This window comes from Dryobates pubescens, chromosome Z, assembly GCF_014839835.1.
Source record: "Dryobates pubescens isolate bDryPub1 chromosome Z, bDryPub1.pri, whole genome shotgun sequence".
NCBI lineage: Eukaryota > Metazoa > Chordata > Aves > Piciformes > Picidae > Dryobates > Dryobates pubescens.
In genome coordinates, this window is record NC_071657.1 from 48,466,292 (window position 1) to 48,492,597 (window position 26,306).

Here is a 26,306-nt window from a genome sequence, read left to right on the forward strand (position 1 = left end):
GAAAGGAATTATTTTACCACACCCCTCACTCCCCAAGACAGTTTGAGTCTGTGGAGACAAGGTGCTGCAGGAGATGTTGGGTCTGTAGAGAAACGGTGCTGAGGCTTTGGCTGGAGAAGAGATGTGGTCCTCTGGGCAGCCTCTTCAGCTCCATGAGTTGCAGCAGGTGGAACTTAGGACACGGAGAGAGGGTTCTGCTTCTTCCAGGCTCCATGGTGTTGTCTCTGTCATTTTTCTTTCCATTTTACTTCAGAGCAGCATTGCCCTGGGCTTCTCCTTCTCTCGTGTCTTCCTTCTCAGCAGCATTGTCCTTCTCCTCTGTTTTTCTTCATCCATGTTTTCCTTCTGTGTTTTTCTTCTCTTGAGCCAGTAGTTGCTCAAGTCTTTTAAACAGTTTTTAGGCCTTAGGTATGTGTCCAAGCATTGTGCCCCAGCAAACCAGGGGCCAGGTGGTGAATCCATTGTCTCACCATCCTCCCTTTCCGGGGTACTTGATGGGGGAGACTATCTTGTCTTATGCATATTCCTGAAGGTGGTCTTGGTTGTTCCAGTGGCTCTGCCCAATACACATCAGTGATTGTCTGGGCAAGCAGCAAAGGTGATTTTATCTTTGTTGAGTCATATCAGGAGAGACAAGCTTTAGTCTCTCACAGAGTCATTCTGGCTTACGTCAGTTTCAGTTGAAAATCCCAGGATCGACATAAGGATATGCAAGAAACTCCCCCAGTTTATTGCCTTCCGCATCATAATGAAGCATCCGAAAACAGACATCGCAGAAGAAGCAAGGATCCTCTGGTGCCAGACTGTCTTTGTTGGTTACCCACCTATAGGTTACAAATTAGAAGAGTTTTCCATGTGAGTCCAACACGTGTGAAAAACATCTCAGTATTTTACTCAGAGATGGGAACGGCAGCAACAAACATCAGTAATAAGGTTATAGTGACCACGGACTGCCTATGTTGCGTATCTCCCTCCCCAGGAACATAGGTCTTCTCCAAACTTGATACCCATTCAGTGGGTGTCCTTCATTTTCTGAGGGACTTGTCAAACCTGGCTAGCTTGCATAGAGCATAACAAAACAAGAAACCCCCAAAACAACAAACAAGAAGCAAACAGATAAACAAACCCCACAAAAATAAAAACAGAAACCCACTCAAGAATCTTCTGCCCACCCATGGCCACTTAAGTCACAAATTGTTTTTCCTTTGAGGCAAGAAACCATGACATATAGCAGACATGTGACTACTCTAAATAATAACAAATCCGTTTACAACTCTAACAGAAGTTACTCTGACTGATGCAGACAAGAAGAGGAGTGCTGCACATTTCAGCAAATACTGAAGTTCACGTGAACACAGCTGCCAGCACAAGGAGTGCCTGCCATGTCACCAAACAATTCATGGTAGCACTCCCAGGCCATGACAGCTCAAGGCCTCAAGTGATTAAAGATGCTATCCTGCACAGATTAGAACATGCAGGCCAGGCAGGCAAAGTAGCACTGCAATCCATGCTTCAGCCTCTCCCCACTTAAGCTTAGTGCTTAATCCTGGTTTTAATTTAATGCGTTTACATCACCTCTAGTCATGCCCTCCCCATTCCATTTTTCCCCTTTACTGACCCTTTGGCTCCAGCTCTCCTTATGGCCAAATGCCTCATAGATTATAACCATCTGTGAAGGTATCCTAGGGGCTCTGCTGGTAACAGAGATAGGATCCCCTCACAAGCAGAATTGGCTTTTTGCCTAATTCCATGGAAGTCCAAGGCCAAACGAGTAAGTTAACTTTCTCCCAGTTGGATGCAGTAGCTGCAGCCTTGTTAAGCACAGTGTTTTTGTTAACTAAATCACTTAGACTTGCAATACCATAAAGCCTAGCCTAGTCTGCAGAACTCTTCTAGAGAAGTTCCTGCTGTTTAAAGGCGTTCTCATGTCTAAATAAACAGCATTGAAGTGTACAAAGTGCACCGAATTTACATTCTGCTCCTTTGACTACAGAGAATCTGTGCATCACAAAAAGGTTTTTTCGAGTACAGTTGCACAGCAGAGAGTCTTCAGGTGGACGCTAGGAGTTTACCTACAGGGAAGGCTATATGCCTTTCCAAAGTCCCTAGATTTCACTATATGGAATTTGCACAGATCTGTACTTCCCTCTGCTTAGATGAGATTCAACAAAAGCTCTCTATGACTTTTGGGAAACAAATTTCAGTCACATGTCTGTCACCAGGGGGAAATGCAGCTTTCCCCTCTAAAAGCAAGATCTTCAAAAGTAGCTGATGAACAGCCAAACTCTGCACGCAACAGAGCCTGAGCCCAATAACCTCTTCAACATTTCGGTTCTTTTGATCATCCGGAATCACTGCCTCCAAATGAACACTACCTGCAGGAGGCCTTTTCCCTGACAAAGGGCAACTGCCCAAGAGCCAGATTTCAGAACACCTGCATGAAGATTATTCACACACCTTATCAACTACATACAGAGATTTGATTTTGGGGTTTGGTTTGGGGGTTTTTTGTGTGTCTTCTGTTGTTGTTATTTTCAAGTTAGTAGCAGCACTTGGAAAAACTTATTTAAGATGACAAGTTAAAAGGATTGAGAATGTACTGTACCTGGCTGTATACATTTTGCATACAGAGCATTTTCTGGTACATAGCCAATGTTTCTTGATTAGCAGGGGATAGAGGTTTCGGTCCAGGCAGTCATCATGATGAATGAGCCTTGAGGGAAATAAACAAAGACATAAAATAAAGATACTGTCACACTTAAATTTATCTGGACATAAGAAAGGACACTGAAGATAGGCATGGTTTTATTTCCTCTGTAAATTCTGACTAGACCTCTGCTTCTCTTTTCTTAACACAGATGAAGACCTGGAGACGTGACTGCTGGCTGCACCATCCACAGATTTTATGGTCAGGAATAAATTCAGTTTGTGAAGTAACTCAGAAGTCTTCAAACCATCCACTTCAGGTGGTCTTTTCAAAGATTTATCTCCTACACACACTACCAGACAAAAGCATCACCAGGTGAATGTTAGAGGATCCTTACACTCTTCCCTGGTGTCTCCATCCAGACACTGGGAAGGAAACGCAGTTCTTTTAAACATTCCCACTAGTGAAATTAACTCACAAACGAGGTCATACATCAAAACAAGACTATTTATCGCTTACAAACAAAACAGGGACAGAAGGAAAAGGGAGAGAGAAAAGAGAGAAAAAAACAGAGGAAGAGAGCGCAGGAAAGATTGAGAGATGATATCCACCCTGGGGTCCTTCTTTGGGGAGAGAGATGCTCCTGGGCTGCTGCTGTTCTGCTGTCACTCTGGCTGACATTCCTCCAGCATGTGATGTCCCAAGTGACATTTCCTATGTTGGCATAACTAAGGACTTTTATACTGTTCCTTGTTTGTTCACAGTAGCTTCACCTGGCCCACGCCCTTGTCACATTACAACGCATACATGACTTCAAGGTGCCTCCCAGGGGGCTTGCAGGGGTCGGTGCCGAATGACCGCCACCTCTCACAGCCGACCACGACAGCCCCTGGACAACTGATGGTGGGCAGAGCTGACACATCAGGCCAGTGGTCCATGACGATCTTACCTCTCTTGGGACATTTCTCACATTCTTGATGTAAAAAAATTCATTAAACCTATGGTCCTCCTTGGAGCCACAAGAACAAGTCCACATCCCAGCCCTCTCAGGTCTGTATGATTATACATGCCAGCTTCCTAATCTGAGATGTTATATGCTTCACTACCTTTCCACTGCAATCAATTTGTGCAGAAGTTAGAATCATTTAGTTTCCCACAAACTCCTCCTTCCTCTGCTAACAGATAATTGAGACCAACCAGGTGTTGTGAAATGGCTGTTCCCGTTCGTGTGGCTTGATCTGCCAAGCACTGTCTCACTGATGATTATTTCTAAGACTGCCTGCAGCCTTATGATACGATTCAAAGTTATACATCGGTTCCTGAGCCCCACTGATCAATTCACTAGGGCTCTAGGGAGCTGGACCACAACATTCAATAATTTGTTGGGGCATCCACTCACCCTTTCCCCATTGCTGACTACTGCCTCCTGTCAAATGAGTGGAGATGGATGTCTTCCTTCTCCCTAAATCATCATATACCCTGATCCCCAGGCCACTTTCTTTTCCGCCTGAGCGTAAGAAAAACAGTGGATGAATTATTCCAACATAGCACACCCCAGTCCAATTGGGCAGTAATCTTTTATATGCCTGATGCCTGCATATCCAATAATGTCCTTTTAATGCAGCTGTTCCATTCCCAGATAAGCCTGTGGGGGTCATGGGCATCTGGAAATAGGTAGAATTTGACATGCCCAGTGGATCAGGGAAAAAGACATTGGTCCAGCTCCCCTGGGTGTGCAGGCAGCCTTCCGTACTGCAACAACAAGCTCCCGAGTCATTTCTCCACTTGCATGTCTGATAGAGGGTTGGACCGTAACCATCACTACAATTACATAAACAAGATACATTCTCTTGTGACCAAAATCCTTGAAAGCCCTTAATTCCACCAGTTTCATTAACCCATATCCACCCAGATTTGTTATTTTCCCATCTAAGCCTAGGTCTTGTCTTCCGGCTCGGCTGTCCTGGATTACAGTACGTAAGAGTCCCGTGACATGTGCTTATTCCTAAAAAACACCTTTGTGTTGTGTACTACTGAGAAAACAGATGCCTCAGCCTGGATATTGGTCTGGCCCTGGGGATGTATCCTCTTCTTCCCAAAAGGTGTCATCATCCACTTTGCTGAGTGAGCTCACCAGCCATCCAGGAGCAATGGGAGTCAAGACCCAAGGCCAGGCTTCAAATCCCTGTGCTCCCCCACAAACCTAACAATTGGTTGTATACAGAAGACACCTCTTCTGCAAGTTGCATAAAGAGATTGGTTACAAATGGTCTGAGGAGACAGGTGCAGAGACCCCAAGGATTGATGTCCTGAGGGTACACCAAAATAGCCAAACTTCTTGTTCTGAGCTGCTGAGTATCAATGACACTAAGAAGAATACAACACAGACAACCACAACCAGATTATCTTTAACTGGACAGTCTTAGACCTTTCTTACGATCTGTGACAATTAGTCCAAATAAAACCATGCAGAAGATCAGTAACTTCACATACTGTTGTAGGCAGACCTCACCTGAAGAGGAAAATGGACCTGGTCCATTTTAAGGAACAGGCCCTAAGGTATTATTAGGAAGATGGAATAATCCACCTTGTATTATCTTACACACCTTTCTGCAAGCATATTTCACTTTCCAGACATATTTATTCATAGGAGATTCCAGTACCAGGGATATGGCTCCCACAGTGGGGAATCTGAACAAAACTGGTTGGCCTGGAGCACACAACAGGTTTCTAGATGACCAGGGCCATGGAGAACTGGCATGATTTTGGGGACTCTGGGCAAAATATTGTAGTTTTCAGGCATCTCTTTACTCCCCAATGACTATTAACACTAGTCATAGCTTCCCATAGCTGCTTATGAGGTTTAAAGAAGTGCTTCAAGCATCCACTGGTTCTCTCCACAATCCCATTTGGTCTTCCAGTTGGAGTATGATACACCCATGAAATTCCCTCCAGAGCTGCCAGGTCTCCCACAACTTTTTCCCCTCCCTCAAGTACAGGGTGTCCTTTTCCAGAGGATGCTTTCTAAAGCAGGTATGACAGTGTTCACAAGCAGACACACAGGTCATACGTACTTCTCTGGTAACTGGCCAAACTCAGGCTTGGGCCTCACAACAGAGATCTTTGGCTCCAGAGTGTTTTCTTTTCACATGTATCCATTTTAACAACTGCTCCTAATCTTCTGCTTGTTCAGTGTCTTGCAGGAGATCCGCTCGGGCTAATTCATCTGCTCTGCCATCCCACTGGCTCTCAGGAGTACCATCTCATTGGTGGGAAGCCACCCAGCCCACTGCAAAGTTTCCTTGCCTAGCAGTGGTTAGAATACCTTGCCATTTCTCCCTCTGCCATACAAGTATCCCATTAATCCCCCACCCATTCTGCCCCCCAGACAGAACACATTCACAGTGAAGCCCTTAAATACAGCACAGGAATCAGTATAAATGCAGACAAGAGAAGCAGATCCAGTCTCTTGTTGAAGAACACTCCATACTTGAGCTCTCCTGCTTGAGCACTATCTTCCCCTTCAGTAATTACTTGTTTCTCAGCGTCCAGAGTGACACAGCTTGATATTCCCAGGGGTTTTCCTCCCACTTAGAACAAGCACCCATAAACCATGCACAAGGAGCCTCTCGTGTTACAGGACAGAGTTCACTCGACTCCCACACTGGGCCCATTTCTTCCTGAAAAGGCATCATAATAGTGCTCCATCTATGCATACCATTTCCTCACAGAGCCACACCCTCAGGGGGCAGAGTCCCTAACAGATGTGCCTTAATTACCTTGAATGTGCGTCTACTGATTGTTGCCAAATAGTCCACTCGGTCTCACTCAGAGCTAAGCCGAAGGCAATGTTCTGCTGCTCTGGCTGATGTTCCCCCAGCCTGTGATGTCCCAAGCTAACTCAAGGTTTTTATACCTTCCTGGTTCATTCATCTTAGCTCCACCTGGTGCATGCCTTTGTCACATTACAATGCATATGTAACTTCAAGGTGCCTCCCAGTCGGCTTACAGGGGTCGGAGCTGAGTGATCTCTGTCTCTTGTAGCTGACAACACACTCCATGGACAACTGTTATTTTGGTGGGCATAGATGAGACATCAGGCCGGTGGGGATGATCTTATTTTTGCTGAGACACTCCTCACATTCTTGATGTAATCATCCCATTCACAAGGTGATTCTCATGTTTATGAGGCAATTCCCACACCCGGGTTGCACCCCTCTCAGAAGGTACCATTTATTAACAATGTTTAGGTACACCAGGCTTCTGGGAATGCTCTGTGATTCACTACAGACAATCAGAGGAGTGCTCTCTCTACTAATTATGGACCCAGCAGAGCATACAGAATAGTTCTATTGTTTATGTGGTTGCCAGCTCACAGCCACTATCACCTCCTCCTTCTCAGCCCTGCATATCCACCTCAGCCCACCCTTTCCCTCTGCTCTTTTCAGATCCCAGTTCTTAGCACCAAATCTGAACTACAAAGTCCATCTGATTCAAGCCACAGCCCTTAAGAGCATTCTGCCCAGATGCTCCAGAATCAGCTTGCACATCTGCCATCATTGGCTCTCCACTGAAAGATCTTTTAACTTGGGTGCCATTGTTCTCATACCACAGTCACGCTATCTTTGTCAGAAAGCTGTCTTTTTATGACAGTTTTTGTTTGTTGGGTTTCTTTATGCAAGGGTGATGAGTACTTTCTTCCTTGCAGAGGTAGTCGAAAGCATATAAAGTAAAATTTCAATTAAGTCCTGCAGAGGCAACAGTAACATCTTAAAAGTCAGTCTAACAAATACTTATCATTTCTTGTCTGTAGTCTGTCAACAGCCTAAGGACTCCCAAAGAGCAGTAACTTACCTTGTATCTGTGACGATAATGATGTGCTCACAGCTCCCCTGGTGGCAGAAGAGGTATGGAAAGCCAATTTTGAGGGCCAAATCATTAAATGTGTAGTCCTCCATTTTAGCAGACTGAAGATTTCCATAGCCTCTGTCATGAGTTTCTGACCACTCAATAATCGTTCTGAAAACAGAAAAGTCATCAGCAAAGCAATGGCAGACATTGTGAATGCACAGAAAAGGAAAGCCTTGGGGGATATGCAAAACTCTGCATTGGAACACAGTTAAAAGGATGGAAATCAGAACCGCTTCTAACATTTTACAGAAACTTAAGGTAACTGCCCAGGAGGTCAAGGGAGGTGATCCTGCATCAACTCTGCTATGGTGAGACGTCACTCAGAGTATCATGTTCAGCTCTGGTGACCTCAGCACAAGAAACACATGGACATGTTGGAATGGGGCCAGAGGAGGGCCACAAGAAGTATCTGGAGGGCTGGAACATCTCGTCTATGAAGAAAGCCTGAGAGTGTTGGGATTGGTCATCCTGGAGAAGACAAGGCTCAAGAGAGACAATACTGTGTCCTCTCAGTAACTAAAGGGAGACCATAAGAAAGATGGGTATCAACCTTTTAGCAGGGCCTGTTCTGGGACAAAGTCAAGAAGTAATGGCTTTAAATTAAGAAGAAGGATTTAGACTAAGATATAGGGAAGAAATTTTTTACTATGACAGTGGAGAAACAGTGGAACAGCTTGCCTGGAGAGATGGTAGATGACCCTCTCCAGAAGCATTCAAGGCCAGGCTGGATGGGGTCTGAGCTACCTGATCTAGCTGAAGATGTCTCTGCTCACTGCAGTGGGGGTTGGACTAGATGACCGTTTCAACCCAAACCATTCTGTGGCTGTGAATTTCACAGGACTACCACAACCCTGCAGAACTGTGTACTTTAAATTGCCACCAGGCAGCTTCCCAAGAGTTCTAGTCATTCTGTGCTCCTGATGGCACCGTCCAGCTCAGGTTGCTTGCAGGACACCACTTCCCAAGCATTCCAATAGTTAAGTTACCAACAGGTCATTTTTGCTCCCTTGCTCAGTAACTTTGTTTTAAAGTATTAAAAACCCCCTTTTTTGTTGCTGTTGTTTTGGTGGGGTTTTTTTGCCAAGGAGGAAACAAAGCCAACAACTGCACAGTTAACAGTTCCAAAATCTAGTACTGGAAGGGCACTGGCCACTGTTGCAAGTATTTCTTAGCTTTTCAGCACACTCGTACATATCAGACACGTCAGTTCTGAAAACCACATTATGTTATCACAAGCCCTCCCATGAAGATCACTGCTGCTCACAGACAGAAAGAGAAACAGCAAAGTAATTAACTTCTCAGGAATTACACACCACGTCTGGCATATCAAGAAAAGAGCCCAAACACGCAGCTTTGCCGCATCATCCATCTTAATACCCTGATCTCTTGAATGTCACTAATGTTTAGCAAGCCCATACTTCCTTAAAATAAACAATGTATAGTTGAAATGGTTATGACTTCTGCTCAACCTGTGCAAGCTTTAGTCCCAAACATGAGACACCGGAGACTCTTGGCAATGTCATCTCAGATTTTTTCCCCCCAACAGTCACACAGTACCCTTGTTGAACTTACAGCATATTTTTAAGACTGAACAACTGAAATGGACATAGTTGAGGTCACTGTCTTTCTAATCCATCTCCTAACTAACAGGCAAGTCTTTTGGTGCTTGTCGTAACTAGAAAGTGCACTGAAAAAGCCAGGAAGGACTAACACCTGTCACTTTGCACAGCCATTCCATCCCAACAAAGCAAAACAGGGAAAAAAGGCATTCATCCCCTTTTCAGGAGGGAAGTGAGTGGAAGGAATAAACAGAACAAGTAAAGTTAAACTTCTATGTAAAATTCAAGTCACCTTGAAAAAAGTAGTAAGAAGTCCATTGCAGCTTCATACACTGGACATTCTAGCCCTCAAAACACCAAAAATCTTAAACAAAATTAAATCAATTTCCTGTCCTGTAAGTTTTCCTGTAGTCAAAATCTACAAATACTGTACCTGCTCAGATCTCTGCACTCTGGGTATCTTCTGTCATTATAAAAGATGCCTTCAAAATAGAAGAAAGCCGACTTGTAGAGATCCTAAGAAAGAGAAAGGAAGACAGAGACGGTAAGCCTGCATCAGTGCCATGAGAGACTAAACACCTTAAACAAGAACATGTGAAAAAAACACACTAGGTATCTGAAATATATTAAGGATCTTCATTCTACAGGTTTTAGATACTCACAGAATCATAGAATCCCTATCGCTGGAAAAGAACTCTAAGATCACTGAGTCCAACAGCCAACCCAACACCACCTTGCCCACTAAACCACGTCTTGGAAGTGGTATTTTTTGAACACCGCTAGGGATGATGACTCCACCATCACCCTGGGCAACCTCAAGCCAACTCCACTCATTCTATCATTCAATACTGAGGAGAAAAGACTGACACCCACCTCACTACAGGCTCCTCTCAGGTAGTTGTAGAGAGCAATGAGGTCTCCCCTCAGCCTCCTCTTCTCCAGACTGAACAAACCTAACTCCTGCAGCAACTCCTCCTAAGACTACTTCTCCAGACCCTTCACCAGGTTCATTGCCCTTCTCTGGGCATGCTCTAGCCCTTCAATGTCTTTCTTGCAGTGAGGAGCCCAAAAGTGAAAACAGTATTCGAGTTGCTGCCTCACCAGTGCCAAGCACAGGAGCACGGACATTTCTCTGCTCCTGCTGGCCATGCGGTTACTGATAAAGAAAGGCCAGGATGCTGCTGGTCTTCTTGGCCATCTGAGAACATTGCTGGCTCGTGTTCAGATGGCTGTCAACCAGCTCCTTTTCTGATAAGCATCTTTCCAGCCACTCTGCTCCAAGCCTGTAGCGTGGGTTGTTGTGACCCAAGTGCAGGATATGGCACCTGGCTTTACTAAACCTCATACAAATGACCTCAGCCTGCCGATTCAGCCTGATCAGATCCCTCTGCAGAGCTTTCCTACCTTCATGTGACAACAAGGCTTGCACTGATTACTCTGCTGATAATATTCTTTAGCCACTACATGTTATTTTAGTGCTCTTCTCCTATTTCTATCTCCATCATAGCAGATACAGTTTTCTACACAAACAGAACAAGGACAGTGAGCTTCCTGTTCCCTCCTATGTTCCCTCCCAATCTCTTGCCCATTCCCAGCCCACTGGCATTGTGGGGTCCCTGGAGAGACAGCCCTGAGGCTGTGCAAACACTGCTCAGCCAAAATGCTATTAACCTTGCCTAGCTGAAAATGAAAAGGACTGCACTATACAGGCCATTGTGAGAAAAGCTAACTCCGTTCCAGCCAGCCAGAACACACCTGGTCAGACCACACCACAGAATACTTCTGGCTGAAACAGCAGAATTAGCGCAGTCCTGTCTGGTGCACATGCACATGTGCACATACGAGAACTACACAGAAGCAGACCACAGACACATCTACATAAACAAGACAGATATGCTATTCTGGAAGATACAATCACCTCACTTCTGACATATCAGAAAAGAATCTAGCATCCTTCTTAATCCCCCCCTTAAATATGAAGTTTATCACATGCAGACAGGCCATTTGTACCAGTCTTCTCTATCAAATATAATTAACAATTCATTGCACTCATACCAGCAGTGCAGGAGCTCAGATTCTAAATAACACCCAGAAACTGAGCTAACTCATGAGCCTCCAGTACACATGTAATAAATTCTGCAGCAGGACTACAGAACTATTAGGTAAAATCATATCCATCCATAAAACATGTAGGCTCCAGCTGCAAGCACCTCCTTGAGAAGGAACAAAATGAACAAGAACATGAAAGCATCTTGCTGAATCACCACAATCAGCTACCGTTCTGTTTATCCACCCAGACTGCTCGCACAGTGATATTAAGAATTGTTATCTCCCAAAACTAAAAGTCACAGACATTTTTTCTCTATTCTCACCAACTGGAGGACAAGAGGCTGGAGAGCAGCCCCACAGAAAGAGGTTGTTACAGTTTGAGGGGGGGAACTTTAGCTAAGATCCTGACTGTAAACACGGAAAGTAAATTACCGTTAGACGTAAAAGGAAGATAATGATAAGGTCTACATAATTCATTGGATTGCTAACAGCAGTATAGAGCAGAGGCATAGAGAAAAAGAACTGTTTCTTTTCTTCTCCTGTCACTTCTGTTTGCAGCTTTCCTCTCTCTCTCCCTTGGCCTTGACAGGGTATAGAATCACAGAATTGTCAGGGTTAGGAGGGACCTCAAGTGATCTCTGCTTTGACTACTGTGTGAGGTGACAGGAAGGAGGGAGGGAGTGGGAGAGGAAGTGAACGGGGTTTCTGAGGAGTTTCTGTGTTGTATACAAATATATATTGTCAATATATGTAGTACATGTAATGTATATTTTGTACATACTCACTGCATTTCATATTTCTAGATTTTAGTTTTTCTTGTAAATATAGCTTCATTTGCTTCCATCCCAAACTGAGCTGGTCTGGAAATTTTGTTTTAGGGGTAGCTCTCCAAATTGGCTGGGGGGTGATTTCAACCCACCACAGAGGTTTAGCACAGGATTGCTAGCCAGTCCAGAGAGGTGATACACTCTGCACTGGACCAGAGCGGCCCCACCTCGAGTACTGGGCAGTTCTGTCTGCCTCACTATGAAGGATATCAAACTGTTAAAGCACATCCAGAGAAGGATGACAAAGGTGGTGAAAAGGGCAAGCCATACAAGAGGTGGCTGAGGTCACTTGGAGAAAAGAATGATGAAGGGTGACCTCATTGCAGTCTACAGCTCAAGGAGGGCAGTTGCGAGGGAGGCAGTAATCTTCTCTCTCTGGTGACCAGCAATGGGACATGAGGAGAGGGAATGAAGCTCTTGCTAGGGAAAACTCCGGTAAGACATTAGGAAACATTTCTTCACCAAAAGAGAGGATGGTCACTGCAAAAAGTTCCCCAGGAGAGTGGTCATGGTACCATGCCTGTCAGAATTCAAGGAGCATGTGGATGATGGTCTTAAATCATTTAGTTTACTTTCAGCTAGTCCTGCAAGGAGGAGGAAGTTGGACTTCATGGTAGGTATGGATCCCTTCTAACTTGTGATATTCTATGACTCTATACAAAACAATTTGTATGATTTTGTAGCTTAGAAACAACTATACAAGAAAGAAATGTAATAGATTTACATGATCCATATATATGCAGTCAAAATTAAGAGGGGCCAAAAAAGTATACAAACCCTATATTCAGATAAAAAAGTCATCTTACATCTAAGAAAAGAATAATTAAGTCATACATCTGCTTCCTATAAATTCCATCTTCTGTTGCTCCTGTCAAAACAGCCTTTCTATAAAGGCTGTTTTGAGCAGTGTCAAGACAATAAGGAAAGGCTGTGGGTTTTCCCCATACAACTTTTTTGCCTTTAAATCATCCTCTTCCAAGTTGTTCAAGTTTCAAGGTTTTACCTTGCTGATGTGCTCTGGTGCTTGATCTGGCTGACTGCTGAACTCACCACCTATCTGGAGGTCACTGACGCAGGAAATAGAATCTCTCAGCTCAGTAAGCTTCTGGCTGCCCAGTACAAGGACTGTCTGGTAGGGCTTATGATCTTTATGCTACAAAAGAAACAGCAGAAAAGCTTCAAATAAAAATCACTTGTCAGCATCAGTACTGCTCTTCAGCTGACAGCTTGAGGTCACAAATGGCAGCATACAGCACATCACCCCTCTGTACAAGACTTTAAACAGCATCTTGCCTCAGCCTTTACTACAGCTGTCATTCACCAGTGTTAATTCAGAAATTCAAAAATCACATTTCCCACCAGAAAGTATGGGAAAGACAGTAAGTCTCAGCATACTTACCCCAAATCCAGAAGGAGTATTTTAGTTTTCATGTATTTGGATTTTAAACCTTCTGTGAAATCAATTAACTGCTGTGTAATTATTGTAAAACATTCGTCACATAAACCACTAGCAGACAGACAGAATCTGAAAAAGCCTTAAGAAATTACTAGTTGAAGGGTTTGCCACACTCCCTCAGTGGACCTACCAGTTGTAGCTTCTTGGGAAAACAAGGTATTACCTGAGTAGGGAAGAGACATCAGAATACAACCTAGAGAATTTAGCACTGACCTTCTGAAATATGACAGGATAGAAGATGTTCAGAGTCAGGAGTAGTTCTCCCTCATCAACGAGATCTGCTGGATTATCTGGCCTCTTTCCGGCTGCATATGACTCCTGGAAAAGTAAAGGTCTGTATCTATATATTATACTGACAACCATTTACATATCACAGCCCCTGTATAAAGTCCGAGAAATGATGTTCTAACTGTATCTCACTTTTCACTATGAAACCCTCCACACTGTTAACAGCCTACTGTCTGCTGATGCAAGGTGAGAAGCTGCTGTAATTACCGATTTCAAGCATTCTCCTTCTTTCCATAGCTCTGCAGAAGATGAGGTGCCTTCAGCATCTACTAAATAGCTGGCTATTTCTTGGCTATTTGAGAGGCCTGTAGCAGGTACAGTGTGCAAACACAAAGGTCCTGACAAAGGCGTGAGGCTGGCTAGAAGCTGAGAGAGATCAGCTCAATGCCCCTAGACATTAACAGTGCCTCAGAGCACCAAAGGGACCTCCTCTAAGAAGGTGAATGTGCATGTATGTATTTTGGGTACCCATGGGGAGATTTTCCTCCTCTGAGTGACTGTACAGTTCGGTACATGTCTCTCTGAACAGCTTAACTAGTTGTGCAGCAGTATATTCCTATCTGACATTCGAACCTTACAGTAAATTCACATGGTGTCAGCACACTTTATCCCCTAAACAGCACTTTAGTAGCAACCAAATAAAAGCAGTCATACAGAGGTAATGAGCTGGAATTCTTACTAAATTCAGTACTAGCAGACTCCATGAGAGCAGAGTTTCTTAACTATTACCTGCAAACTCATACCCACAAATGTTCACAATGTACAGAGTCTTACAGTGATGATGCATAATATAAAGCAACCAGAAGTTGGAATTTGCTGTGCTACACTCAAGATCCTACAGTTTGAGAGAGAACTTACCATTTCATAGGCAAGAGTTTCTTGTCTGCAAGCCCGATCCACAATAATTAGTTCTTCTCTCCTCTCTAATGCCTTCTTCCTAATTCTGAAGAGCAGAAACACAGGACAAAATTTCATTCAACAACCTCCATGAAGAATCTCTAAGTATGTTTTTAAACAACACAATCTATCACAGTGCAGCTTTCAAAGAGCAGGATTCCTGGCTACCTCACTATGACAGACTAACAATACTTATGCCTCTTGACTTCCAGCTTGTGTTTCTCTTCTCTTTTGTGGAAATTACAGGTTGGTTGTGGTCAATTCTACACTTATGAGAAAAAACAGCAAAATGTTTCCTGAAGAGGAACTTTTCTGCCCTTGAGGAAGCTGTTTAACTATCCCTTCCAATTCAGAGAAATTTTATTCATGTTTAAGCAAACAAGAAAGAAACCCACAAATGTTCTCAAACCCATGACACATACGTTTCTAAAAAAACTTCAGTACCACTTATAGAAGAATTCACAATTAGAATACCTACTAAAACACATGTACTCAATCACTGCATGAACACCAAAGACTTTTTACTTTCCAGAACAAGCTGTTTACCCTCCATAATTTCCTCAAGGTTTTCATTAACAACCAGACTTAACACTGATCACAACTTTAACACAAAGCAACGACCTGAACTGGCCAAGTATGAGTTTGAAGTTGGCTAAATGACGCAAATTTAATAGATACTGCTCACTCTCTGGAAACCACCAGCATCATCAATGAATTCTAGAAAGAGTGGGTTCAGATAAAGAGGTATCTGGCTACAACTTCAGTACTTAACTCTGCTGCTACTGCAGCAGTGTGACTGTGGGCTACTAGAGGTAAGAGCCACTGATTTATTTCACAAGGCTTTGGAGAAACCTCCCACACATGATTATGAGAAGTCACCTACACACTCCAAATTTAGATGCTAGTTCAGGAATACATGGGTCCAGAAATCCTAAGTTTTTCCAATGAAAGTATGACATACTATGCATATCTTCATAAAAAAAGTCCTGAACAATATTCAAGCAGCAGGCTCATACCAGCTATCCTACCATATGCCACTTCTGACCTTCAGCTAATTCTGGACACTACTTCCGAAACTACACCATTACCTGAAGGGGGAACAACCAACCAGCCATGCTTTTATGCTTTTTTTCTACCCTACCCCTTTAACAGGATACTCCATTATCAGAACATACCGAAGAGTCAGCAGACTGCTATCTTCAGGAATAACATCTGGGTCCTTTTCTTTATCAGAAGGCATCAACATATCAATGCTAGGACAACAACAAAAAAATGATTATACTTTTTTTTTTCCCCATAGTTACTTTATGATGAAAATCAGTTAAGCTAGTGTTAAAAGGAACAAAGACAGAAAGAACTGAATTAACAAGAGATAGATTTGTTCTGGGTTCAGCTAGGATAGGGTTAATTTTTCAGGGGAAGCTAGGAGGGGCAACAGCTAAGAGAGCTAGCTGAACCAGCCAACAGGATATTTGATACCATACTGATGTCATGCCCAGTGTTAGGACGACTAGCTGGGGCAAAAGTGGGCATTTTGAGGAGGCAACTAGTGGGGCAGGATTCTATCTGGGTTGTCACAGGTCAGTACTATGTTTTCTTATCACTCACTACATATGCAATTTCCTTAGTATTCTTGTTATTTCTGTTGTGTTTTCTCTCTTTGTACTGTTCTATTAAACTCATTATTTCAACCCCCAGGGTTTTGCCATTTTCTTTTGATTTTCCTTCCCAACCCCACTTTAGCGAGGGCAGCATGTAAGTGGCTGCATGAGGCTGCAGCGGCTGCCGACTGAGCCTCAACCACAGTAAGTGTGTACCCCTTCATCAGGCCAAAAGGGCAGCATGGCTGCTAGGAATCAGAAGACAGAGTCGTGTGAGGTTCCACATTGTTTTCACACATAAATTCATAAATTTAACTTTATTTTGCATCCTGCCTAACTGAGTGCAGCTGCCCAGAGAGGTTTAGCAAGCTCTCCTGTGTTTGCACGGAATCCGAAGTACAGGTAACCATAGTTTTTTTCCACAAAGCAAATGATCCATTTGATAGCTTCAGATTAGACACTATAATACTATTAACTACCTTTTCATAAACATACAGAATAATGCTGAAGTATCACGCACTTTGAATCAGATTTGCTTTGGTCTCTCTACTATTTGCAGACTATATAAAGGCAGAGCTTATACCACTGCCTAAGTCCCTCTGCTGAATCCCTTGTGTACAAACCCATACCTTTATGGGACAAACCAGCCATTGGTGAAGTCCAGGAAAAGAAAATTGGAATGTACTATTTACTTACAATGTAGTTTATTATTTTTCGTTATAATCTTAATATGTTCCCTATATCAACAATACTAAGATCAGTAATACTATCACTGCAGTAATTAATAGGCCTTTGGAACGGATGTGCATAGGAATATAGAGTAGTTGAGAATAAGTCTGGAACCAACTTGTAGCAGCTGACAAGCAAAAGTCAAAGACTAAGCCTTGGTTGTGGGTGTAAGGCCTGGTTCTGATGATCCAATAAAGTCACTGAAGAGATCTAGAACTTATTACTGTTTAGTTGGTTTCTTACCATCCAACAGCACAAAGATTTTTAACCTTGCTGTCTTACAGATTAATTCCAAACAGAAAATTTGTTCTCTCCAAGTTACTGAGGAGACTCCTTCAGAAGCACCATTTTAAAAGAAACTATGCAAAATTAGTTATCTTAGCCTTAGAATCCCACTTGAGGAACTGGAGGCAGAGGTAGTTAACTGAGCTAGTGCTGTATGAAGCGCACACTGAGCCACCACTGAGGAACAGTAATTTAACTAACATAAAGGAGCAGAACAGCACTTTGGAGAACATCAGCCTTTTAGATGGGGCTGCTCTTCATTAAGCATAGATTAGTGTTATGAATAGCTCACCTAATGAAGTAATGTAGAGCTCCTGGCAGGTAAAGCAACTCACAGCTGATCCTTCTGTAGAGCTGACATCTCACAACCATGACCACACTACCTTCCCACACAAGGATCAGTGACCCCACTCACTAAAAAGCCAACTCAAGACCTGACATTTTGAAGAAATTACTATGTATTTTGGCTTTTATGTTATTTATCTGTTTTTTACATTATCTGCAGGATCTGAAAACATCTATCATCTACCATTGCAAAGTTTCACCTACATCAGAGGTGACAGTTTCTCATTTTCCTTCTAAGCATAGATACAATGGCAGAACTGACCAACAATACTTCTGTTTCCTTCCCTACCATGGCTGTAGGCCAAGGATCTCTGGCTGCAGTACCCACACCATGCTCACTGCCTGCTGCAGAGAAAAAAAAACTAACATTGGAAAGAGCTCCAAGCAGACACCATGTAAATTAACTGGTCTGTAAATTGCTTTCTCTTTTTACTTGAGGGACAGAAAAGTGGCTAGCACAAAGAGAATATGCCACCAAATCTGTGACAAGTTGCATGACAAGTCCAGACACTGCCATTTCTCACTTCTGGAAAGTCAGAAACCCTTGATTTCTGAAGGAGAAGTACAGCCCTTTTTTCAGTATTTTGACTCTAATAATTCATTATTAATGTAATTGTATCACAGGCACTGAAGCCTTTGCTGTATGGCCTTTGACACTAGCCACATTGTAGCTCCTCTGCTGTAATTACACTGCAGCCTGTGGAACTACATCACTAGTATTTGGTCCACAGTTCTGAAGAAATCAGGCTTTACAAATGGCAAATGTATGCTAAGCCCTCCAGAAATTAAGGCCATGAAGCCAGTGTCATACACCCAAAAGCTGAAAGTGCTGGCAATATGAAGTTTGCACTTCAATAGGACAGCCACTGTCATAGACTCCACTGTCATAGAATCACACAGAATTAACCAGGTTGGAAAAGACCTTTGAGATCAAGTCCAACGTATCACCCAACACCCTCTAATCAACTAAACCATGGCGGTAAGTGCATCATCCAGTCTTAAACACTTTCAGGGACAGTGACTCCACCCCCTCCACCACCTCCCACAGCAGCCCATTCCAATGGGCAACCACCCTTTCTGTGAAGAATTTCTGTTCCTTGCACTGAAGACAAATGGACTCTGAACTTCATAGGGCAGAGGGGAAAGCACTGGCCACACTATTTAATGGACACTGAGCTGAACTGTAGAAGAGTGACAAGAAACAGTAGTTAAAGGTCTGATCTGAAGAAAGTATACAAAGTGTTGTATAAAATGTATATCCTCTAGAAAGCTATTGTAAGGTATCAAGAAATAAAAAAAAAAAGCCAAAGGCAAGTCTGTGGAAATCTGGACATGGAAACAAGACTATGGATGAAGCCTTTAATCATTCTGACTTTACTTTTCTGAGAATACTCCAGCAGAACAAGGAGCTTTGTCAGTTTAGAAACTGGAAGATGCATTAGTATTTTCCCTGATATTTTTGTAGAAAGTAGAGAGAGTTTATATTACTCTTTATATTGCATATATTTTAAGGGTAGTATTTTCATCACCTTTGAGACACTAATACTACCAGACAGCAAATACTAATACTTTAAGATGTTAATGCTAGCTTAATACAGCTTTATAACACGTCCTTAGAGATATTTACAACTCCCTCTTCTAATAAAACTAGAAGGTGAATTAGAGCTGAAGTGGAACAAAGTACCTGTAAAGCCTCACCTCCCTTGACCTACCTAAAATCCATACTGATGTGAGTCATGCCCTACATGTAAACCATAAATCACACAAATGGCAAAATAAGCAACACAATTTAGCATCTCCTACATTCAAGCACTTTAAATGCTCAAATACCAACAATTAATCCCAAGGTAAACCTCTTTGCTCACATATTGGTAAGGTATCTGGACAAAACTTAAAACTTTATCCTCCTGACATTTTGATTACTTAAGAGAACTTAAGATGGGATCTCCTATCTAAGGATGCCATTTTACATGTATTTAAAAGCTGATGAAAACCCAGGCAATCTCTGTAAAGACAGTCTGCATACAACCAGGGCAGTATGCAAAGGCATTTTTACCAAGTCAAATTCAAGTGAGTGACAGAATATTTCCCCCTGTATTTTGCAGGGATGAATTACAGGAAGAAAATAGAAGAAAAAATTAAAATCAACCACAACACACTGAGATGTATATAGAGTTAAAATAACAAATAAACATTAGACCCCTTCCCCTCACCACGAGACTCTAACGCAACAAGAATCCATAAACATATACTGAGTTACTATAAAAAAACCCAAACCTGTAACTAGGGTTATTAAAAACTTCAACCTGAATCTATTAAAGATGCTCTTAAATTACTACTGATCTTTCCACCTCACTTCTCCCCAAAGAAAACCTCCTCAGCTTGCTGGAAGTTCCCTTATGAATAGCTCAGTCAGAAAAATGTGTTTATATCCAAGATGTGTTCATTTCAGCACTAGAAAACTGCATTTACAACAATAATAGGTGGGACCCCAAGGCAATACAGAACAGATCTTGGTATACATTTCCATCTTTTCTCATGGGAGGAATAAAATCAGCTCAGAGCAGACAAATGAAAGTTATCAAAGCTATTTGAGGTTGGCCAGTGTTAAGGAGAGACTCAAAAAGCTACATGATCACTTAACTAAAAAGCAAAAGCACAAGGAGATTAAGGATTGGGATTTCCAGTTTGCACAGGGGAAAGGTCGCACCAAGATGTGCAGGTTTATCTTTACTGTCCTGCAAAGCCAACAAGCAGATATGTGCTGTCCACCTCACAGACTGCCTGTCCATTTTACTTCTTTCCCAAACCTCTTGACTACACAGCACCACTTTCCAGAGTACACTCAGCAGCAAAAAGACAGCAGTGTTGTGTAACAACAGCAAACAGGCAACCAATGAAATGCAGCAGCTATAGATTGAAGAATGCAGAAGAAAAAGCAAGATTAATGAAGGGAGAAATAAACACATTGTAAAAAATCTGCCTGCAATTCATGTGGAAACAGACAGGCTCCAGAAACGGGGTCACTGCAGAGAATAAGTCGTAGAAGAGATCAGACTACATCTGTGCTGGGAAAATTCACAGAGTAACAGTTGCCATCACATCAGAAAACATGAACTGTAACATCAGCATCTATTTTAACTAAGCCTAGTAATGGTAAAAAATTATCCTAGTTACCAGAACCATAGCAGCTGAAATAAATAATTCTTTTAGGTAATTCAGCATCAGAAAAAGTGAGAATGCCTGACATATTTCTTCTCTGTTGAAAAGCCATGATATAATTCAGTAAGTATTGATTTCTTCCTCAAGAAAAATGGTCCTAAATGCTGTGACTTCTGAATGGCTAAGTAAGCTCCTACCATTACACACAATGCTTACACATGTATTTTGGCTCAGACATTTGACTTTGTGCTCACGGGCTTCTGTTCCTACTCTGTTTGTTCCTTGCCTTTTACTAAAGTAAACAATGTTCCTACCTTCCTCTGAGGTGCCATTGTTAGAGGACACAGTGTTAGAGGACACAGTCTCAAGCTGCACCAGGGGAAGTTTAGGCTCAAGGTGAGGAGAAAGTTCTTCACTGAGCGAGTCATTCGTCATTGGAATGTGCTGCCCAGGGAGGTGGTGGAGTCACCGTCCCCGGAGGTGTTCAAGAGGGGATTGGATGTGGCACTTGGTGCCATGGTCTAGTCGTGAGGTCTGTGGTGACAGGTTGGACTCGATCTTTGAGGTCTCTTCCAGCCTTGGTGATACTGTGTTGTTTCAGCAAACAATCATTATAAAATTATCTTTGTCCACTTAATGACTTTATCTCAAGTAATGCTGATAATATTGCTGGTGTGCTGTCACGTTATCCCTGTAACTTGAGGTGTAACTCTGAAAATGTCAGAAGGACCTGCTCATGACACACTTCCATTATTTTAATACGCATCTTGAGCTGGGTACTGGAGGAACAGCTCCATATATACTGCAAATTAAGCTATATTTACCAGATTGTGCTTTCTGCATCACTTCTAAAACAATGTTAATTCTGTTCAGGGCATGAAATAAGATCCATCTTGTATTTGAAACAGCTTATACTTCTGCACCTTTGAGGAAACAGTAATTGCAAGACAGGGCTCGCACAAAGCTACTCTTTATTGGACCTGGAGGGGAATATTCTAACTGAAAATGAGGAAAAGGCTGAGGTACTAAGTACTTTCTTTGCCTTCAATAGTAAGGCAGGAGGACTTCAGGATAACTGGCCTCCTGAACTGGTAGATGGGGTCAGGGAGCAGTATAATTCCCCTGAAATCCATGAGGAGGTAGTTAGGGACTTGCTGAGCCACTTGGATACTCACAAGTCCATGGGACCAGATGAGATCCATCCTAGGATGCTGAGAGAGCTGGCAGATGAGCTGGCCAAGCCACTCTCCATCATTTACCACCAGTGAGGTCTTAGATGACTGGAAACTGGCCAGTGTGATGCCTATCCACAAGAAGGGCCGGATGGAGGAACCAGGAAACTACAGGCCAGTCAGCCTGACCTCAGTGCCAGGAAAGATTATGGAGTAGATCATCTTGGGGGCAATCAGAGTGCACCTGCAGGATGGCCAAGGGATCAGGCCTAGCCAAGTTGGATTTAGGATGGGCATGTTCTGCCTAACCAACTTGATCTCCTTCCAGGATCAGGTGACTGCCCGGTGGATATGGGGAAGGCTGTGGATGTAGTCTACCTGGACTTCAGCAAGACCTTTGACATTGTCCCCCACAGCAAACTCCTGGCCAAGCTGTCAGCCGTGAGTGACGCCGAGCCCAGAGAGTGGTGGTGAATGGTGCCACATCCAGCTGGCAGCCAGTCACTAGTGGTGTGCCCCAGGGATCAGTGCTGGGTCCCATCCTGTTCAATATCTTTACTGATAATCTGGACAAGGGTATTAAGTCCACCATTAGTAAGTTTGCAGATGACACCAAGCTGGGAGCAGGTGTTGATCAGTTAGAGGGTGAAAGGGCCCTGCAGAGGGACCTTGACAGGCTGGACAGATGGGTAGAGTCCATCATGATGGCATTTAATAAGTCCAAGTGCTGGGTGCTACACTTTGGTGACAACCCCAAGCAGTGCTACAGGCTGGGGACAGAGTAGCTGGAGAGCAGGCAGACAGAAAGGGACCTGGGGGTGCTGGTTGATAGTAGGCTGAACATGAGCCTGCAGTGTACCCAGGTGGCCAAAAAGGTCAATGGCATCCTGGCCTGCATCAGAAATAGTGTGGCCAGCAGGAGCAGGGAAGTCATTGTGCCCCTGTACTCAGTACTAGTTAGGCCACACCTTGAATGCTGTGTCCAGTTCTGGGCCCCTCATTTTAAGAAGGATATTGAGACACCTGAATGTGTCCAGAGAAGGGCAACAAGGCTGGTGAGAGGTCTTGAGCACAAGCCCTGTGAGGAGAGGCTGGAGTTGCTTAGCCTGGAGAAGAGAAGGCTCAGGGGAAACCTTACCGCTGTCTTGTGAGAGACTAAAATCTCTCTCCTGATGTGACTCAACAAAGATAAAAATTTGCTGACGACACCAAGCTGGGGGCAGGATTTATCTGCTGGAGAGTAGAGAGGCTCTGCAGAGGGACCTCGACAGGCTGGACAGATGGGCAGAGTCCAACGGCCTGAGACTGAACACATCCAAGTGCCGGGTTCTGCACATTGGCCACAGCAACCCCATGCAGTGCTACAGGCTGGGGTCAGAGTGGCTGGAGAGCAGCCAGGCAGAGAGGGACCTGGGGGTGCTGGTCGATGGTAGGCTGAACATGAGCCTGCAGTGTGCCCAGGCAGCCAGGAGGGCCAATGGCATCCTGGCCTGCATCAGGAACAGTGTGGCCAGCAGGAGCAGGGAGGTCATTCTCCCCCTGTACACTGCACTGGTTAGGCTGCACCTCGAGTACTGTGTCCAGTTCTGGGCCCCTTAGTTTAGGAAGGATGTTGACTTGCTGGAACGAGTCCAGAGAAGGGCAACAAAGTTGGTCCAGGGGCTTGGAACACAAGGCCTATGAGGAGAGACTGAGGGAGCTGGGGTTGCTTAGCCTGGAGAAGAGGAGACTCAGGGGTGACCTTATTGCCCTCTACAACTACCTGAAGGGGGGTTGTAGACAGGTGGAGATTGGTCTCTTCTCCCAGGCAACCAGCACCAGAACAAGAGGACACAGTTTCAGGCTGTGCCAGGGAAGGTTTAGGCTGGAGGTTAGGAGGAAGTTTTACACAGAGAGAGTGATTGCCCATTGGAATGGGCTGCCCAGGGAGGTGGTGGAGTCACCATCACTGGAGGTGTTCAGAAGGAGACTTGATAGGGTGCTTGGTTGCATGGTTTAGTTGGTTGGGTGGTGTTGGATGACAGGTTGGACGCGATGATCTTGAAGGTCTCTTCCAACCTGGTCTATTCTATTCTATTAAGATTTCCTGGGGAACAATACCTGGACACTTATCTAAGGATGATTTCCTGGGGGACAATACTTGGACACATACCAAAGGACTAAATCCTGTATGAAAAGACCTGAGCAACTACTGGCTTGGTAGAAGAAAAACACAGCAGAACCAAAAACACAGGAGGACGACAATGCCACTGGGAAGGAAAACAGTAGAGAAGGAAAAGCCCAGGGCAATGCTGCTCTGAAGAAAAACGGAGAGAGTACCAGGAGAGAAAAAATGACAGAGACATCACCATGGAGCCTGGAAGAAGCAGACCAAGAGGAACCCTCTCTCCATGTCCTAAGTTCTGCCTGCTGCAACTCATGGAGCTGAGGAGGTTGCCCAGAGTACCACATCTTTTCTACAGCCAAAGCCCCTCTACAGACCCAACATCTCCTGCAGCACCTTTCCTCCACAGACTCAAACTGTCTTGGGGGGTGAGGGGTGTGGTAATATAACTCCTTTCGTCTTCTCTCTCTCTCTTCCCTCTCTCCCTATTTTCTCTCTCTCCCCTTCTGATCCATCCACTTCAATTGTGTAATAAATAGTCTAGCTGTTCATATTTTGGGCTCGTTTGTGCCTCTAATTTCATAACACGGGAATATTCAAAAGAACTGAGTCTCTTTCCCTCTCCGCACCAACACGTTTACAACTACCTGAAAGGAGGTTGTAGCCAGGTGGGGGTTGGTCTCTTCTCCCAGACAACCAGCACCAGAACAAGAGGACACAGTCTTAAGCTGCACCAGGGGAAGTTTAGGCTCGAGGTGAAGAGAAAGTTCTTCACAGTTGTTAGCTGTTGAAACAGGCTGCCCAGGGAGGTGGTGGAGTCACCATCCCTGGAGGTGTTCAAAAAAGGACTGGATGTGGCATTTGAAGCCATGCTTTAGTTAGTCATGAGGTGCTGGGTGACAGGTTGGACTTGATAATCTCTCAGGTCTTTTCCAACCTTATTGATTCTATGAAATAGCAACAGAACTTCGGAATGTTTCCCTTACCAATAAACAGTCAGCTATGATGCTTTCTCCAAGTATTGCCTAAATCGGGCCTCTTCTACAGGTGAGAGATTACTTTCACTATTTATATGGCCTGAAAGCCTTCCAGATTTAGCATGTTAGATACCTGCTGCTTCAACGCCTACGTGGTTTTCTTCTTGGTTACAGAGGCAAAACAAGTATTTTTTTCATTCCCAGCCCTGGTCTGCTTGGGGACAGAAGTTTTCATTTCACCACCAGCCCTGGCAGAAATAGTTAACAGGGGCTATGGACCCAGACAAGCTCAACAGTTAATGGATGTTGCCAGTTAGCAGAACTCGTCTAAATGATGTTAATACAAACAGATGCTTGGCTCTTTTTCTTCATGTAAGACATGCCTTTCATTTTGCAGCTAGGGCTTCCCAAAACCATACACGCGTTCAGATACTCTCAGTTTTATTTAACAAGTAATGTTGCCATGTACTTAGGTAACTTGTTAAGAGCAGACTTGCTTGTTCATGAATTCAAGGCTGTAACGTAAGAACTTCTGCCAGGGGAGCATCTCTTTAGAAAAACGGTGTTTTCCTTCGTATTTACTGCCTATTTATTCGGGAGATTGAAAACTCACATGGCCAGGAGCCTGAAGACTGTTCACAAGTAGGTTTGCCCGGGAACCTCCCACCTCTCTTGAGGAACCGATAAGAGTGTGAAAGACAGCACGCTCTACCCCCGGCCCGCGGCGGCGTCCCCTGCACTAGGACTGAGCGACGCCGAAAGCTTCCCCAAAGCGGGAGATAAAAATTCCCGCCTGGAGAAACCCCGCGGCTTCAGCCCTTCCTCAAGCTGAGCAGAGTCGGGAGGGCGCCGGCCCCCACACCACCACACGGCCACAGGCAGGAGCCCTTGCTCCCGGCGGGAGCACCACCCTCCCCGCCCGCCCGCCGCGCCTCAGGCCCCGCGGCTACCTGCACACAGTCCGAAGCTCAGCTGCCGTGTCCGCCGCGCAGCCCAGCTCTGCCGCCACGGCTGCATCCGCCTCGACAGCCGCCTCCACCGCCAGCGAGAGGTCGGGCGGCCCCAGCTGCTCCCGCCAGCAGTGGCCGAGGGCGCCTACTCGGAAGACGCGAGTGTACAGCTCCGCCGCCTCGTAGTCGGGCGCAGCCGCCCCCGTGTCGGTCGCCGCCATGGCCGCCTGACCGGCTGGGGCCTGCAGGCACCGCGATGACCGAGAACGGCTACCGGGAAAACGCGTCACGCCCTCCTCAAGCGCCGCGGGCTTGTGGGCGGGCTCAGGGGAGGGCGGCGCCCATCT

The 26,306-nt window shown here is 44.4% G+C and overlaps 1 protein-coding gene across 2 annotated transcripts; it reads right to left on the reverse strand.

The window, feature by feature from the left end:
* SNAPC3 (small nuclear RNA activating complex polypeptide 3) lies at positions 1–26,306 on the reverse strand. 2 transcript variants are annotated; one of them, XM_054178867.1, is made up of 9 exons: positions 25,960–26,306; positions 15,810–15,887; positions 14,596–14,680; positions 13,663–13,767; positions 12,997–13,146; positions 9,551–9,633; positions 7,502–7,666; positions 2,606–2,713; positions 1–824 (listed from the first exon to the last, which is right to left on the reverse strand). In XM_054178867.1, exons 1-9 carry the CDS (start codon positions 26,178–26,180, stop codon positions 677–679), a joined length of 1,143 nt encoding a protein of 380 aa, XP_054034842.1. In that variant the 5' UTR covers positions 26,181–26,306; the 3' UTR covers positions 1–676. The 2 variants fall into 2 exon arrangements, with proteins under 2 accessions (XP_054034842.1, XP_054034843.1); XM_054178868.1 differs by lacking the exons at positions 1–824; positions 2,606–2,713 and adding an exon at positions 3,554–3,620.

Excerpts from the sequence above, each read along its gene's own strand:
- SNAPC3 (XM_054178867.1), bottom strand. The coding sequence starts at position 26,180 with ATGGCGGCGACCGACACGGGGGCGGCTGCGCCCGACTACGAGGCGGCG. Across the intron at positions 14,681-15,809 it reads AGCAGTCTGCTGACTCTTCG|AATTAGGAAGAAGGCATTAG; the intron begins GTATGTTCTGAT and ends TCTGCTCTTCAG. Across the intron at positions 2,714-7,501 it reads ATTATCGTCACAGATACAAG|GCTCATTCATCATGATGACT; the intron begins GTAAGTTACTGC and ends ATTTCCCTCAAG.